This window comes from Tursiops truncatus, chromosome 10, assembly GCF_011762595.2.
Source record: "Tursiops truncatus isolate mTurTru1 chromosome 10, mTurTru1.mat.Y, whole genome shotgun sequence".
In the NCBI taxonomy this organism is placed as follows: Eukaryota; Metazoa; Chordata; class Mammalia; order Artiodactyla; family Delphinidae; genus Tursiops; species Tursiops truncatus.
Genome location: NC_047043.1, coordinates 99,022,984 through 99,039,292, shown reverse-complemented (window position 1 = coordinate 99,039,292; position 16,309 = coordinate 99,022,984). Strand labels below are relative to the sequence as shown.

At 50.1% G+C, this 16,309-nt stretch overlaps 1 protein-coding gene across 14 annotated transcripts in view; it reads left to right on the top strand.

Moving 5' to 3' along the window:
* The window catches only part of FGD5 (FYVE, RhoGEF and PH domain containing 5), a 137,965-nt gene that overhangs the window by 24,242 nt on the left and 97,414 nt on the right, over window positions 1-16,309 (top strand). For 9 of the 14 annotated variants that reach the window (XM_073787746.1, XM_073787738.1, XM_073787745.1 and 6 more), the window contains exons 2-3: window positions 3,999-4,100; window positions 6,442-9,127. In XM_073787746.1, the coding sequence (XP_073643847.1) occupies window positions 3,999-4,100; window positions 6,442-9,127 (2,788 nt within the window). Of the gene's footprint in view, window positions 1-3,972; window positions 4,101-6,441; window positions 9,128-16,309 lie in introns of all 14 variants that reach the window. The other 5 variants (XM_073787742.1, XM_073787743.1, XM_033865487.2 and 2 more) reach the window with 2 other exon arrangements.

Below are 16,309 nucleotides of genomic sequence, written 5' to 3'. Positions count from 1 at the left end.
GGCAGGTTTGGTCCCAGGAAATCTGCCATCCAGTCATTTGCCTCCAGCATAAACCTGGTTACTTTTGCAGTGTGACGGCAGTCCTAGACCTCATATAATGATTTCTGTGTGCCAGGCTCTGAAGTTCCCGATCATGCAGCATAGTGGTTCATAGACTCCATGGGACTGCATCTCGTAACCACCATCCTCTTAGTTATTGTGACACAGCCAGTGTGTGGCAGAGCTGGGGTTGGAGTCCAGGTCTGTCTGAGCTGGGGACCCATGCTCTTCCCGCGCTGTCGTGCATCACTGGACTAGCCTAACAGCAGCCTAATTAGAAATCATCAGGCTTCGCTGGGACATTCCAGCAGGCACCCAGCAATGAAAGTTAAATTAAGATGCAATTGGAAGGTGAAATTGGAAGATAATTACTCTTGGAACATACGGTTATGAGAGTTCCAGGGGGAGTATGGTGAACTGCAGTTGAAACAGACACAGGGGCTGAAGATGGGAATGTCAGGGGACGTCATCAGAAAAGCCATGAGTTTAAAAGGCTGTTGTCGGCCAGAGCAAGCAGAAGGCACTTACTGACTGGTTGGTGCAGTCCCCTCACTCTGCACATGTGGAAACTGAGGCTCAAAGAGGGGAGGGGACTTGCCCAAGGTCTCCCCTTCAGTTAAAGGCAGAGCCAGGAGTGGAGATCAGAGCTCTGACTCCCAGTCCAGTGCCCCTCTCGGTACCTCTTCTGATTTAAACTCTGCAGAGCCGGCAAGGGAACAGCAACATGGATGTGTGAGTGGCAGATATTTAATTAAAATAGAGAGAGAAAATATAAACTGGTACTAGGGGCCTGGCTGGGGATGATTTCTATCACCAGAAGCTCTTAAAAATCTCTTCCTCCTGTCACTGTGACTCCCCACCCCCAGTTAACTCTTGGCCTCTTGGCTCAAAGGGTATTCTGCATTCGAGTCATCCTCAGGTGTAGCAAATTGCCAGGAGGTTTTGGGAGTTGGTACCTCAGGGTGGGGAGGCTGTGCCCCCCCAGGCTCTGTGTTACAGAGAGAGAGAAGGTTCATGCAGCAGCCAGAGGGTCCAGCAGTTCCGTCCATGCTGGGTTCTGGACAGTCAGAAAGTTAAGCTCAGCCCAGAGGAGGAAAGCCCTGCTCTGATTTATCCTGTAATTGCCCCATCCCTGCCATTCTCTAAAGCTCAGCCAAACTGGACTCTTTACTCCCAAAGGGCTTGCATCTAACTGTCTCTGGGCCTCTGCACATTCTGTTCCTTCTGCCTGGAACACCCAACCTCTTGTTTTAAAATGTTTTTAATTTAATTTTTATTTTATATTGGAGTATAGTTGATTTACAGCGTTGTGTTAGTTTCAGGTGTACAGCAAGGCAGTTCAGTTATACAATATATATGTATCTATTCTTTTTCAGATTCTTTTCCCATATAGGTTATTGCAGAATATTGAGTAGAGTTTCCTGTGCTATACAGTAGGTCCTTGTTGGTTATATATTTTATATATAGTAGTGTGTATATGCTAATCCCAAACTCCTAATTTATTTTTTCCCACACTTTTCCCCTTTAGTAACCTTAAATTTGTTTTCTGTGAGTCTGTTTCTGTTTTGTAAATAAGTTCATTTGTATCATTTTTTTTGGATTCCACATATAAATGATACCATACAATATTTGTCTTTCCCTGTCCTACTTACTTCACTTGGTATGATCATGTCTAGGTCCATCCATGTTGCTGCAAATGGCATTATTTCATTCTTTTTCGTGGCTGAGTAATAGTCCATTGTATACATGTACCACATCTCCTTTATCCACTCCTCTGTCGATGGACATTTTGGTTGCTTCCATGTCTTGGCTATTGTAAATAGTGCTGCAGTGAACGTTGGGGTGCATGTATCTTTTCAAATTAGGTTTTCTCTGGATATATGCTGAGGAAGTGGGATTGCTGGATCATATCCAACCTCTTTTTTGATTATTAAAATCCTCCCTGTCCTTCAGCGTGCACCCTGGTGCTATCTGTCCCCTGGGTCTTCTCTGGGCAGAACTGGTCTGAGACCCTTGTACTGAGGGCAGGGGCTCTATGTGGTTCCTCTTTGTGAGGGAAGCAGGGAGGGAGCAGACCTGGAAGCTCTCACACTTTTCATTTTCTCTCCTCCCTCTTCTGTCTCTCTTGCTGGCTCCTTCTCATAACCTTTGGGCCACTGGGGCTCCCTCCTGGGCCCTGCTCTTGTCTCTGCCCCCGCTCAGTCACTTGGTGGGCTCACCCAGCTCATGCCTTAATCCTGTCTCTGTGATGGCTGCCTCCAGGCCTCTCCCGGGAACCCAGGCTGGTCCATCCGAGAGCCCACTGACAGTTCCTCCCGGGGCTGTGATAGGCAACTCAGATGTTACACGTGCCAATCGAAATTCTGGTTTCCTCCCCTGGCACCTGCAGCCTTCCCCAGTTCAGTTGGTAACAAATTCACTTTTCTGGTTGCTGTGACTCAAAACCTTCGTGTTGTCCTTTATTATTCTTTCTCTTACACCCCAAATCCAAACTGTCTGTAAATCCTTTTCTTTCTTTCTTTTTTTTTTTTTTTTTTTTTTTTTTTTTACCACTTCCACTGCTACAGCCTGGTCCAGGCCTCCATCTTCTCTGGCCTGGATTATCTCAGGCGCCTCCTCCCTGCTCTCCCTCCTTCCATCCTCACCACTTCTAGTTTGTTCATCACACTAGCTGGAGTGTGCATGGCCTTCTGCTCAAGGCTAAGCAGCATCTACACAGTGTTTTGTTTATTGATGTATCTAAAGAGTCTAGATGAGTGTCTGGCAAATAGTAGGTGCTCGATAAATACCTATTTAATGGAGTTGGATTAAAGAAAAGTGGATAGGAGCAAAGGAAAGCCAGTCATTCACTTTATGGTCACAGTTAGTCCTTCTAACGCAGCCTTATGTGAATTTCTCACCTGGTTAGCGGTCCCTGGTCTCCCTGGCCTCAGTTTTCCTGCGTTTTGCCCTTCTCTGCTGGGAGCCCTGAGTCTGCATTGTAGAAGAAATGCTCAGTGGCAGAAAGGTGAAGGCAGAGGTTCAAGGGAGTGGACCAGGAAGCAAGAAACCCCCAATTCTGGGACTTCCCTCGTGGTCCAGTGGTTAGGACTCCACGCTCCCAGTGCAGGGGGCCTGGCTTCGACCCCGGGTCGGGAACTAGATCCCACATGCCGCAACTAAAGATCCTGCATGCCACAAGGAAGATCTTGCATGCTGCAACTAAGACCCGGCGCAGCCAAATAAATAAGTATATATAAAAAATCCTATTATTAAAAAAAAAAAAACCCATTCTCCTGGGGCCCTGCTCTGGACTCGCTGAGTATTCCAGGCCAGTCACCCACCCTTTCTGTGCCTCAGTTTCCTCATCTTTCAATGAGTTGTCAGACGAGGCCTTTCTGACTCTGGCATCCTTTGATCTCAGAGGGGATGTGGATGAAACGCCCTGAGCTCTAGAGCTGGGAGCAGGGCATGGACACTGTGTACCTGTCACTCCTTAGGGGCTCCTGTGGGGAAGGCATTTTCTTTCAGGATCACGCCTCAGACACCCACTGTAATCTTTTCCGAGGAGATGGCGCCCACAGATCAATAGCTTGATTGGATGAAGGATGGGGGGCGGTGGGAGCGATGCAGCCTAGGTGACGGTCATTTTCCATGACCTCTGTCAGGTCTCGTGGTGCCCATGTGAAATACCACCTGTTAAGGATGAGAAGTGAGAGTCCCCACCCCCAAAGAATAATTTCATGCCAATGCCTGACACCTGATGTTGAGAGCGTGAAGCTCGTATACATCATATATCTGTGTAGAGCAAGACTTATACCAGGGGAAGATGTGGGGTAGGGAAGGACTGACTTTATTAGAACAATAATAGCTACTGCTTATTGAGAACACCTGTCTATGCGAAGTCCTGCTAATATATATCTTTTACTCTTCATAACAACCTCTTCATAATAGGTGTTACTGTTGAACCCATTTTACAGATGAGGAATCTGAGAGTCAGTTTCATAGCTTATATGTGGCAACGGCGGAATTTGAACCCAGACCACCAGGCTCCAAAGGCCCCTGTTACTCCACATTGACAGGTAGCTCTTTAAGCTCCAAATATTCGAGTTTGTTTTAAACTAAATTGGACAGAAATTTTTCTAAATTAGGATATATTTGATTGCGTATGGAAACAAAAAGTTGGGAAGTCACTTCTTTTATCTTGAAGACTCTGGGTTATTATCCGGATGCCAGTGGCTGGCCTGGGCGTTGGTGCGGATGAATGTAGGTGTGGGTTAGGGCGTTGATGCAGTGGTTGCTTTAGCCTTTAAAGTCTTGACAGCTGTGCCTCTTCTCTCCATTTCTTGCTGTTTGCTACCACATCTTACAACTGGCAGTGTTGCTGCTCTCCCTGCACCTCCACCCCCCACTAATTAGCTGTGTCCTGGGAAACCATACAACTAAGTTCATTAGATTTATGAGCAATGTACAGAGGCTCTGGAATCAGGCCCTTCCAGGACCAGAGTGCATGGGCTTTATAACCCTATTTATTGCTGTCCTGGGCCTTTTTTATTTCCTTTGGGGCTCCTCAGCTGAATTTTGCATAGCTGTGCCAGTTTGGGGGGGATGATACTGACTTTGGCCTCAGATATACTGAAACTGAGGGGCCAGTGGGACAATCCCATGGAGATGGGGTAAAATCAGTTAGAGCTGTGCTAGCTGGCCCCATAGCCACCACCCTCGCGTGGCCACTGAGCACTTGCAGTGTGGCTGGTCTGAATCGTGATGTGTTGCAAGTGTGAAATATACCTTAGATTTTGAGGACTTAGGACAAACAAGAGTGTCAGATACCTTGTTAATGACTTTTGTGTATTGATTACATGTTGATGCAAACATGATTCATTGATCACATGATAATGTCCAAAATGATAATATTTGGGATATATTGAGTTGAAAAATGTACTGTTAAAATTAATTTCACCTGTTTCTTTTTGACTCTTTAATGTGGCTGTGAGAAAATTAAAAATTACGTGTGTGATGATAAATGGGGCTCACGTTTATATTTGTCAGACAGCCCTGGATTAGAGATGACCAGGGTTAGATGCTGCAAGGATTGAGCTGGGAGTCAAATGTGTGGGGAGGAGGAGAGTTTGCTGACAGACCTCCAGACCCTGTGCTCAGTCTTCCTTCTGTCACAAGCCGGGCTGGCATGCTGGGGCTGCTTTGTATCACACCCAAGGCTTAGTGGGGATGGAACTGGGAGTTGAGACTGGACTGAAGGGGGGACCTGTACATCCTAAACCTGGGCAGTGAACAGCCAGGCAGTGCTTTTGAAGTGAAGTTGGCAGGATGGAGTTGCATTTCATGAAAATCTGCATTCCTCACCCTGCCTGCAGTGTGGACAGGGGCTCGGAGGCACGGCAGGAGGTGTGAAGGCATGGGCTGGCTGTAGCAGGAGAGGTGCTGAACTTGGAAGTGGGCGACTCCTCCCTTACTCCTTCCGCTTGTCCAGGTCCCTCCAGTCCTGCAAAAGTGAGCTGAAATTTCACCTTCTCCGAGAGGTCTTCCCTAGCCATGGCAACTCGTGCTTCCCTAACTCCTGTCACACGTGCATGTTGTGCGACATCTTTTATTCTGCCATGGCTGATAGATCCTCAACATCCACAGGGGATAAGGCCTTTTGCAAATATCCCATGTTGGAAAATACCATATAATTTCTCCTGTGAAATTTGGAGGCAGGGCAGTTAGCTGGAAACCAGTCTTGAAGCATGTAGAATTCAGAGGTGACCCTCAGAAGAATCATATGCCACCATCCCAAGCCTGTGGTGTATCATTCTGGAGGGAGGGAGATATTCAGTCATCATATTCCAAGGGTCTGTGGCTCAGTCCTCCACTTGTTCTGTTAGTCTTGTCTCCCTGATTCAATTGTGAGTCTTCAGCAGAGGTGTTCTTCTCTTCTTGGTCCTAGAAGCCTCTGCCATCTGCAGTGCTGAGTATATAGATAGAAGAATGAATGAATGGTGGAATGACTGTGGGCTCCACGAGGGCAGCAGGGATCTGACTGTTGGGACCAGCAGTGTCTCATGGGCCGGTGCACATCGAAAGCATTTACTGCGTCATCGTTGAGTGGATGAGTGCAACGACCTGGACACCTTTATTTGAGGAGCACAGGGTGTCATTCAGTTGGGCTCTGTTAGCTGGCCTGTGCATAGAAGAAAGATCTCTTCACCTTGTTTACAGAATGAATCTTTATTGGAAGGTCGAGGGATTTTAAAGATGTTGGTGGAGGGTGTAAACCTGACAGAACATGGTAGATTGGGTTCACGTGGGTTGGGAAACCATCTTCGGTGTTCTCTTGTGAATGGTAAGTAGGAGACTGAGTGGAAGGAAATAATGGTAACTGTACCTTCTCTCTCTCCTTTTCTTATTCTCATCCTTTAGATTCACCCAAACCACCAGTTGCTCCTAAGCCGAAGGCTGCCAGTTCCCTCACGCCAGTGACGGCACCCAAATTCTCCTCGTCACCCCGGCGCGAGTGTCTTCACAGTCCCAACTCCATGTCCAGGGGGCCAAAACCCCCCATCGCCCCAAAGCCCAGGCTGGCTACCCCCAGTGAGTGGAGGGCCAGCATCTACATGATCAACAGCTTGAACAAATGCAGCAATGGGAAGCTGCCCTGCGTAGACAGGGGGCTCTACGACGAGCACCGGTCCACCCCGGAATGCTCCAAGCCCGAGGCAGACGAGGATTACATCGTGGCCCCCGGGGCTCCGGCAGCAGAGGACGGACCCAGGGATGGGGGCTCCGTGGAGAATGCAGTCACGGTGCCTCCAGAGGCCAGCGGTGGGGAGGAGTGCCAAGAGAGAGGCAAGGAGTGTGAGCAGGAAGGGGCAGCAGCTGCAGAGGACTGGGCAGCCCCGGCTGAAGCGGTGCTGGGTGGAGAGGACGATGGAGGCGTCACCCCCACTCCTGAGAACATGGAGGTGGAGGACTGTGCCTGTGCCCCGGGGGCAGAGGAGCAGAAGTTCACAAGTGACGACGAGGAGAAGCAGGTGGAAGAACACAGCGTGTACAGCCTGGAGGACGGGGGTGCTGGGGATGGAGAGGCGGTCCTTCCAAGCGATATCATTCTAACTCACCTAGATGCAGAGGACCCAGCAGCTCGTGGTGAGGAGCCCAGGCCGCCTGTGACACCCGGGGAGTCAGAGGAGGATGGTGAGGAAGGCCGCACCAACACAGAACTGGGGGCATCAGACGAGTGTGTGGGCTCTGACGGGCCCCCTGAGCGGGACGCTGCCGATGGCAGCGAGGAGCCCCCAGAGAACGAGGGGTTGGCCCCCGGTGTCCCGGAGGCGGAGGTGGCCACAGACAGCCCTGACGTCTCCCAGGAGGCGTGTGAAGATGCCCCAGGAGGTGGTGGCCAGGATGGTCAGGATGAGCCAGCTGATCAGAAAGAGAAACCTGACACAGAAGCAACAGCAGTGGTCACCCAGGAGGCAGGAGGGGACCCTCAAGAAGGTGAGGACCCTGTGCAGGATGAAGGAGCTGAGGAGAGCTGCCAGATCATTCCTTTCGAGAGGGACTGTGTGGACGACTTTGTGGCTCCACTCTTAGGACGTCCCTACGAGTTCTTCCCAAGCGAGAGCACCTCTTTCTGTAGCGAGAGCTGCTCTCCTTATTCCGAGTCAGCACAAAGCTTAGAGTCCGAGCAGGAGCCGCGGTCAGGGGAACGGGCGCAGCAGGACCCCGTGGCTGGGCCTGGATGTGGCCGGCGTGGCTCCCTGCAGGGTGGCGCCGGGGAGGGACCCTCTGTCCCTGACGTGGTGGTCATGCCAGAGGAGGAGGATGCCGTGGACGACGCACTCGCCAACCCCTATGAGATGGGCGTTGGCCTGGCGTGCGGGGTGGACCCTGGGGAGGAGGAGAAGCCTGAGGCACAGGCTGCCTCGGGCACCGCGAATGGCTGTGGATTGAAGGAAGAGGTGAGCTCTGATGCGGAGGGCAGCCTGGTCCCCATCGACAGGAAGAATGTCACCACGAGGGCCAGGCCCCACTCCGGGAAGATGGCTGGCTACGTCCCAGAAACTGTCCCGGAAGAAACGGGACCGGAAGCTGGCTCATCAGCCATTGGCATTGGGGGTGTCACCAAGGAGGCGAGGAAGGCGGTCCTGTCATTGGAGGGGAAGCCGCTGGACGTCGGCAGGGCCTTGCCAGCAAAGCCCAGAGCCTTCACTCTGTACCCGCGATCGTTTTCCGTGGAAGGCCGAGAGATCCCCATGTCCCTGTGCCGGGAGCCCGAGGCGTGTGGCCTAGACGGCCACGGGATCAAGAGGAAGGACGACAACCTCTCTCTGCCCTGCGTGATTGGCTCCTCTGGCAGCTTCTCTCAGAGGGGCCACCTCCCATCCAGCGGCACCTCCACCCCGTCTTCCGTGGTTGACATCCCGCCCCCTTTTGACCTGGCCTGCATCACCAAAAAGCCCATCACAAAGAGCTCCCCCTCGCTCCTGGTGGAGAGTGAGCCCCCGGACAAGCACACCAAGAAGAAGAAGCCGTCCTTTAAGCGGTTCCTGGCGCTGACGTTTAAGAAGAAGACAGAGAGCAAGGTGCACGTGGACGTCAACGTGTCTTCGTCCAGGTCCTCCTCAGAGTCCAGCTACCATGGGCCGGCCCGGCTCCTGGAGATGGACCGGAGGAGCCTCAGCAACTCCCCGCAGCTCAGAGCGAGGACTGGCAAGCTCCGGGCTTGCGACTCGCCCTCCTCCCTCATCTTCTACAGGGACGGCAAGAGGAAGGGCGTCCCCTTCAGCAGGACGGTGTCCAGGGTGGAGTCCTTCGAGGACCGCTCCCGGCCTCCTTTTCTGCCCCTGCCCCTGACCAAGCCGCGCTCCATCTCGTTCCCCAACGCTGACACTTCGGACTACGAGAACATCCCGGCCATGAACTCGGACTATGAAAATATCCAGATTCCACCTCGGAGGCCCCCAAGGGCCGGGACGTTTACGAAGCTGTTTGAAGATCAGAGCAGAGCCCTGTCCACAGCAAACGAGAATGACGGCTATGTGGACATGAGCAGCTTCAACGCCTTCGAGAGCAAACAGCAGAGTGCAGACCAGGAGGCAGAAAGGTACCGTGAAATGACATTTCCTTTGCTGTTCGCCAGGTGTAACTATCCGAGAGGCAAGCTTAGGCGTAGGGGACAGAACGGACTTGCTTTTTAGCCTCAGGCTCTGTTTCTCTCTAGCTTTGTGGCTTGGGGTGAGTGGCTTCAGTTACTTCATCTGGGAAATGGATTTGTGCTACCTCTAGGCAGAGTGTTTGAAAAGATGAGAGTACCTAATCTGTTTGAAAGTATTTGGCTAAGATGCCAAATATAGTGCCCATGTGAGTGTATGTATTTCTATTATTTGGGGTACATTTCTCATCTCCTAGGTAGATGGCTTTACTAGTCCCTTCTGGGAAAGTCACCAAAAGAGAAGGTTCTGGAATCTTGTCAAACTAAACATCTTTCACCATCAGGAAAATACCCTAAATTGAGATTGAGACCTTTTTATTGTGTCAATATATACTCTGTTCAAAGGAACTAGAAAAGACAATTTATTTAAATTGTTTAAAGAGCTAAGGGTGCCCTGAGCTAAATTTCTGAATAGAGGTCTTTAAGAGGTACGTCCAGGCTGATTTTTTTTTTTTTTTTTTTTTGGACTCAGTCACCTTGGAAGTGAGCGTGAAACACTGCAATTATTGACAACAGTGGCGGTTTTCTGACCCCACCTTCCCGAGACTGACTGAATGTCCTGTTGACCATCCCAGGTGGATAATTGCCAGATCTTGCTGTCTTTTATGCACCATGGATGCAACTTAAAGGCACTGCGATTCAGCCTCAACCATTTACACGCTTGGGGGCACCTGATCTGAATTAATGAAAAGTCAGAATGGTGGTGATTTTAAAGGAAACCCTGATTCTTTCCCCTCGTGTGCAGTAACTCATCGCAGCTGGGCACAGCTGTTGCTGCTCGGAATTCCCAGGGGACCTGCAGTAATGAATAGATAAGAATGATTTGCAATTAGCATTAGCTTTCTCTGGAGTGTAGACACTAGAAGTGTTTGTGTGGTTTATTCTCCTGAATTTTTCACGTGGTTCCCCACACTGGCTCCATCTTCTCCCTGCCCCAAGTCTGGGTAAGGCTATGAATTGGTTCTTCCTAGGTTTGTTTGCCAGAGCAAAGGTAGACATCAGTGCCACCGGAGGGATCCAATTTAATTTGGAGAATGTGGATGTGTGCGAACTTTAAGAGGGTGGGAGCGGGAGAGCAGACAAATTCATTGCGTTAATAGTTATCAGCGGGGTTTGACAAGACCCAACCCTAGCTGAATGCTTCCAGCACTAATGAAAATAGAACCAGGCTTTGAAACCATGAAATCTCCATGCTGGGAAGGACCTCAAAGAGCGTACGGTCAAACCTCCCATGTCTGATAGGTCCCTCTCTTAACTGGGTCTGTGCTTGAATTCCTCAAGCCACAGGGAACTCACCACCTCCCAGAGGTGCCTCGTCTGTTGCTAGGTACTCTGATTAAGTTTTTCTTTCTGCCTGAGGCAAAAGCTATCTCTCCCTAATGTCCCTATCCCACTGAGACAGAAGCTATTCTCTCTAATATCCCTACACCACTCATGCTGGCTCTTTCCCCTCAAGCCAGGCAGCTGAGCTCAGTTCCTCTTTTGTATGACTGTCCTTCGGAAATTGAAACCTGCTTCTGTTGAATCACAGAATTTCATAGCTGGAAGGGAACTTCAGCCAACATTTGGTCCCGTTACAGAGGAGGAAACTGAGGCACAGAGAGGGAAAGAGACTTGCCTAAAATCTCTAAGCAATTTAGTGGAGAAATCAGTGTCAGGACTCAGATTTCCTGACTCTTGGTTCAGGAATTTGTAGTGCATTATGCTGAAGGATGCCAGGTCTGGTTGTTCAGGCTGCCCACTGCACAACCCCAGGGTCCCACTCACCTTTTCGTCTAATATGCTGCCCCTGGGGTTGTGCAGTGCACAGGCTACTTGGCCATATGCAAAGGCCTTGTTGCCTTGATCTGTACTTAGTCCAAAAAACAAAAAAGCTCCCTTCATCCAAACTATAATGACATTAAGGGAATAAAATACCCAAGAAAATGCTAATACTTACCGTATCCTGACTGCTTACTGTGCCAGGCACCGTGCTAGTGCTTTCCCTGTATTATCTCACATTTGGTGCTACAGCCTAGGGCCTTGGCCTAGGGTCTGACTCAACCGTCAGACTCTGAATTTCAAAAGCACTGTTGCCCCACTCTGAATTTATTTCCCTGAAGGTCAGACTGACTGGGATGAATCTCCCGTGCAGGAACCACATCCTCTTGGATATCAATCAGTGAGCAAAGCTTTCTTCCGCTTCCCTGCATGAAACAGATGGAAGCAGAGGGAGAGAGACATCCCCACCCTGGGCGGGAACACGTCTGGGCAAGGGCGGCTTCAGATACACAAAATTGAGAGGCAGGGGGAACTGCCACGGGGTGAGGAGCCATGCTTCTTCGCCTGAATAAGGGCTTTGAGAACCGAGCGGAGGGGTGCCGCTGACCTGAGACACGTGCCCAGGGGTGCTTGGGGTTGGACAGGACAGGACGAGAGGGTGGGAGGCAGTTCCTTCCTCCTTCCGCTGCCTGTCCTGCCCCAGACCTTGCTTCAGTGTGAAGATCAGAGGCAGAAGCCAAAATAAATACTGACAGTCCTGAAAGAGCGCAGGACAGTGCTGCAGGACATGCGGGTTCAGAGCCCACCCCGTCACTGACTTGCTGTGGGATCCTGGAGGAGGCTGGGCCCCGGTCGCTTCTCTGTAAAACGGTAGGATTGGAGCCCATCTGTACTTCTTAACCACCTGCGCTATCACTCACTGCTTGTCTTTAAATCAGTCCATGTTTTTTACATTAAAAATATTTAAAAAGGAAATTGTATGCCACTGTTGGGAAATGGAAAAGCAGTATTAGGTGTCATAAATAGAAGAAGGCAATTGTAAAAGTAGGATACAAAGAGAAATTAAAATAGCACGGGTAAAGTCTAGCTTGAGGTTATTAGTTGCCAAGGCTGTGAGCGGGAGGTTGGTCCCTTCGTTAAACAGGGAGAGGTGTTAAAGGCATCCTGGCACCACACGGAGACTTTCTACTTGGCATAATCAGAAGGATTCAGGTGGATTGAGAAGGGAATAACTCTCTCGTGGTGTGATTCAATGTTATTTAAATCCGAGTCCTTTTTCCGCTGACAGTGCCTCCCTTCAAGAAATGTTTTGAGTATGTAATAGAATTCCGAGAGCCCTTAGAGATCCCTAAATCTGAGCAGCAGCTCCGGGTCTGATGGATGATTATAAAGTTTCTTCTACACAGTTACTTCCTTTGAGATTTGTATACACAGATAACAGCATTTTCGAAGCTACAACAATATTCTTATTAACCGTTTTCTATCTCATAAAATAAAAGCGTATACATTGTTACCTATGTACAGTCCTCACTCCCCCACCCCCGTATGTAAAAGAGGTTTCGTTATCCTTTGGTTTAAAGTGCATCCCCAAAGCATTCTTTTTTTTCCTGAATTGACTCTCATACGCACAAAAAATGTTTTCAGTCCAACACTCATCCTTTTCAAATAGGGTGTTTTATGTCCTCAGTCAGGACTCTTGGTTGGGGAACCCAGTCTTTACTTCTGAATATCCCGCAGGACCTCAGTATGTTGGTTATGCACTAGGAGCTTAATAAATGCATGTCGATGAGTCGGTGATTTTGAGCTTCACTGGGGGAAAGAACTATCATTTATTAAGTATACTCTGAAACACAGTTTGGGGTGCTTTGTGTACGCTTATTCAGTATCCATTTGATGCAAAACACCACACACTGCTTTGTCCTGAGTGTCTCATTTAAATCCCCATAATTGTAAGTTTGCTTTTTGCATGATGATGAGTCCCCTTTAATCACTCAGTGTTATACCTCAACACAGATCGCTACCTCAACACAGATCCCCGAGGCCCCTTTTCCCCATTTCATCATGAAAACTTTCAGACTTACGGGAAAGTAGAAAGAGTTTAACAGTGAGTGTCCATACGCCCACCTCCTAGATTTTACATTAAGGTACTGCTGCACTGGCTTTTTCTCATCCCTTTCCAGCGCCCTCTCCAACTCTTGATGCATATTGTTGCTGATGCATTTCTGGTGGCTTATGTTTACAGATGAGGACACGGCAGCCCAGGGAGAGCCTGTGAGGGCACGGTGGCTAAGCGTGCAGGCTCCTGCCAGGCTGCGTGGCTTTCAGTCTGCCCTCCACCACTTCCTGTGACTTACCTCTCTGTGCCGCAGTTTCTTTACCTGTAAAAGGCGATGATAGTAGTACTGGCCTCACAATGTCATTAAGACGAAATGAATTAATGCAGCACAGAGTGAAATGTTCACTAGGCACTAGCTGTTATCGAGTGACATGATCAAGGTCACACAGCAGTGGATGCAGGTGGGGAATCGGGTCCCTTTCACTGAGGGAGTATCTCTCTGTCTCTCTCACATACGACTGTTCTGCATGTGTTTGACTCAATGTTCAGGACCTCCCATCCATAAACCAGGACCAGGGGTGAGCTTCGGTGGTGGCGTGTGGTGTCAGCACTGCCTCTGCCTTCTGTGTGAGATGGAGTTGGGGCTGCAGGCAACAGCCTAAGCAGCCTTGAATCGGACCCAGGACCAGGGCTTTTTGATTCCGTAATCTCGCTAGCAGAGGTGCCTACTCTGTGACTCTGACTGTAGCTATTATTTCACTTGTAACTCAGGATTAGTTAGGCACCTTAGGAATTTCCAGTTCCTATTTTTCCAGATGAGAAAACTGAGGCCCAGGGAAGTGGTATAAACCATCCTCTGTCACACAGGTAGTAAGTAGCCAAACCAAGCTTCAAACCCCAGTCTTTCTGCCTCTCGACCGAATGCTCTTTCCACGTCCTATTTTCTTTGGTTGAAAAATGCCACGTTAGCTGGTGGTCTCCATCCAACCGCTGTGAAGTGTCTTTGCTTGCAGGAGTTAGGCTGGGGTAGCCTTGCTTGTTGGTCCAGAGGAGAAGCAGAAGGACACTCTCTTTTCTCAAGGCTGGTGGGTTTACTTCTCTCTTGGCAACTCATCAAGAAGACTGACAGCCTCTCCTGGGACTTGCTAATGCAGTGCTTAGATGTCTTTCCCTCCCTCAGGGCCTCGGGGGGACCCTGGCCCTCCTGTGGCCCCTTGTGCCCGAGGAGCAGCCAGGAGGAGCTCTGGGTTAGAGCAGCTGTCTGTACCGCTCATAAGGGGAGCTTCAGACGATGCAGCCCCGAGCAGCAGTGCCTTCCAGAGAGAGCTGTGGATGGGCCGAGGCCCAGCATTTCAGGCTCTCCTCCAGAGCTGTTCCCTGTTGGAATGCAGCTCGAATTACATGCTTTGTGGAGTTTGTGGATTGGCCACGTGATACAGCGCGAGATGAGGACCCGCAGTGGGTGCATCCAGGGGATTGAATATTTTGGCTTGCCGATGACGACCATTCGAGAAATGAGCAATTCTGAATAGGAACTGTGCTAAGTGATGTGTGGGAGGAGGTGGAGAGGTGGACCCAGTACCGTCACTGGCCTCAGCGCAGGTACAGTTGGGTGGTTGGAAGAGGACTTAGACCCAAGTCCCTGAAATGCAAGATCGGAGATGCTCAGAACCCAGAGACTAGGAGTCTAGACGAGGGTGGGATAGCTTCGTGGAAAAGGGGACATTTGAACAGGCACTGAAGGAAAAGTAGGGTTTCCACATATGGAGGTAGAAGAAGGTATGAGCACAGACAGACACACGCAGGACTGTGGTTTTTAGCAGGTGAAGCTGCAGTGAAAATAACCTAACCTTAGTTCAGCATGTCCTTCGATATCTTTATTCTGGAAAACAGTTCCCATCATCTGCAGACACGGAGACTGCATCGGGGAGACTGGGTTGAAAGCCTCAAGTACTAAACTTGCACCATCTTTTTCTCGTCCCCAGTTGGTGGTAGAAGGTTGCACTGGCTCAGCCAATTCCCTCACTGGCCAACCACTAAACATCGGCTGCTGTTCTTAGCACTGGAGGGTGACGGTTCCTGCCCTCAGGGTGTTTCCGTCTGGCTGGGGAGAAAGGCAGACCGAGGTCCTTAGAACCTAGCGTAATAAAGGTCCTGTTAGAGGTCCATCCAGACAGCTCTGAGGAGGGGCAGCGGGGAGCCCTCACTGTCTGGGCTATCCGCGGGTATTGCCAGAGGCACAGCAAGGTGTTCATGATGGAGACACACAGTCGGGGAGGAGCACAAGCCTGGGCAGGAGTCGGGGGTAAGAAAAGACCATGAAGTGTTGAGGTGGAGTCAGTGTCCACGCCTGCGAGGTGAACTTGGGAAGGCAGCCTGGGGCCCAGCTAGGAAGTGCCTCACATTTCGGCTCCATGAGCCTGTCTGATATCCCAGGGCAGCGGGGAGACCCTGGCTGGTTTTCAGCAGGGCAGGGCCGTGGTGGGGATGCTGCATTGCACTGGACGCCTTGTTGGCAGGATAGAGAGTGGAGGGGATGAAGCAACGGGAAGCAGGGACATTAGCCAGGAGGCCATTGCGCCGGCCCCTGCAGAGGAAACGAAGACCCCGTGGGGCAGGGAGTGGGGCGTGTGGTGTTCCGTCTCTAGAATGCGCACAGCAGCCCAGTCCTCCAGTGTCAGTTCACTCCAGGGCTAGCTGTATCTGCCTTTGCCTTTCTCTTCTTAATCTGTTGTTTATCTTTTACAGTCTGTCTGGTCCCAAATAGAAAGGCTGGCGCTGGTTTCCAATCGAAGACATAGCAAGAAATAATAAGAATTTAGTCCCTAAAATAAAAGTTAAAGGATACAAGCCGAGTAACAAAGGTGGGGGAGGTAATTGTACGGACAATGCAGACCAAGGACAGCGGCTGCAATTAAAATTCTGAAATCCAGCACAGACTCTAGCATGAGGGCCCCTCCTTCTTACCTCCCTGGCCCCCAGCATCTTTAGAATGCAGTAGATGTTTCGGTGAAGTGACTCCCTGAGACAGCAAAAGCTGACTTATTTTTTTACAACCGTGGACAGTGCTGCAGCAACAAAAATATGCATCCTTGTAAAACAAAGGTGATTTACGGCCTCAGCTACACATCCTTGAGTGGGTATATGGCAGAGATGCAACCAGGCCTCCTGCTGGCTGATTGCATTGGTGCTGAGAGCTGCGTCGCTGGGCTTTGGGCACAGCCCAGCAGTGGTGTTCCTTGGTATCTTTCTATTGG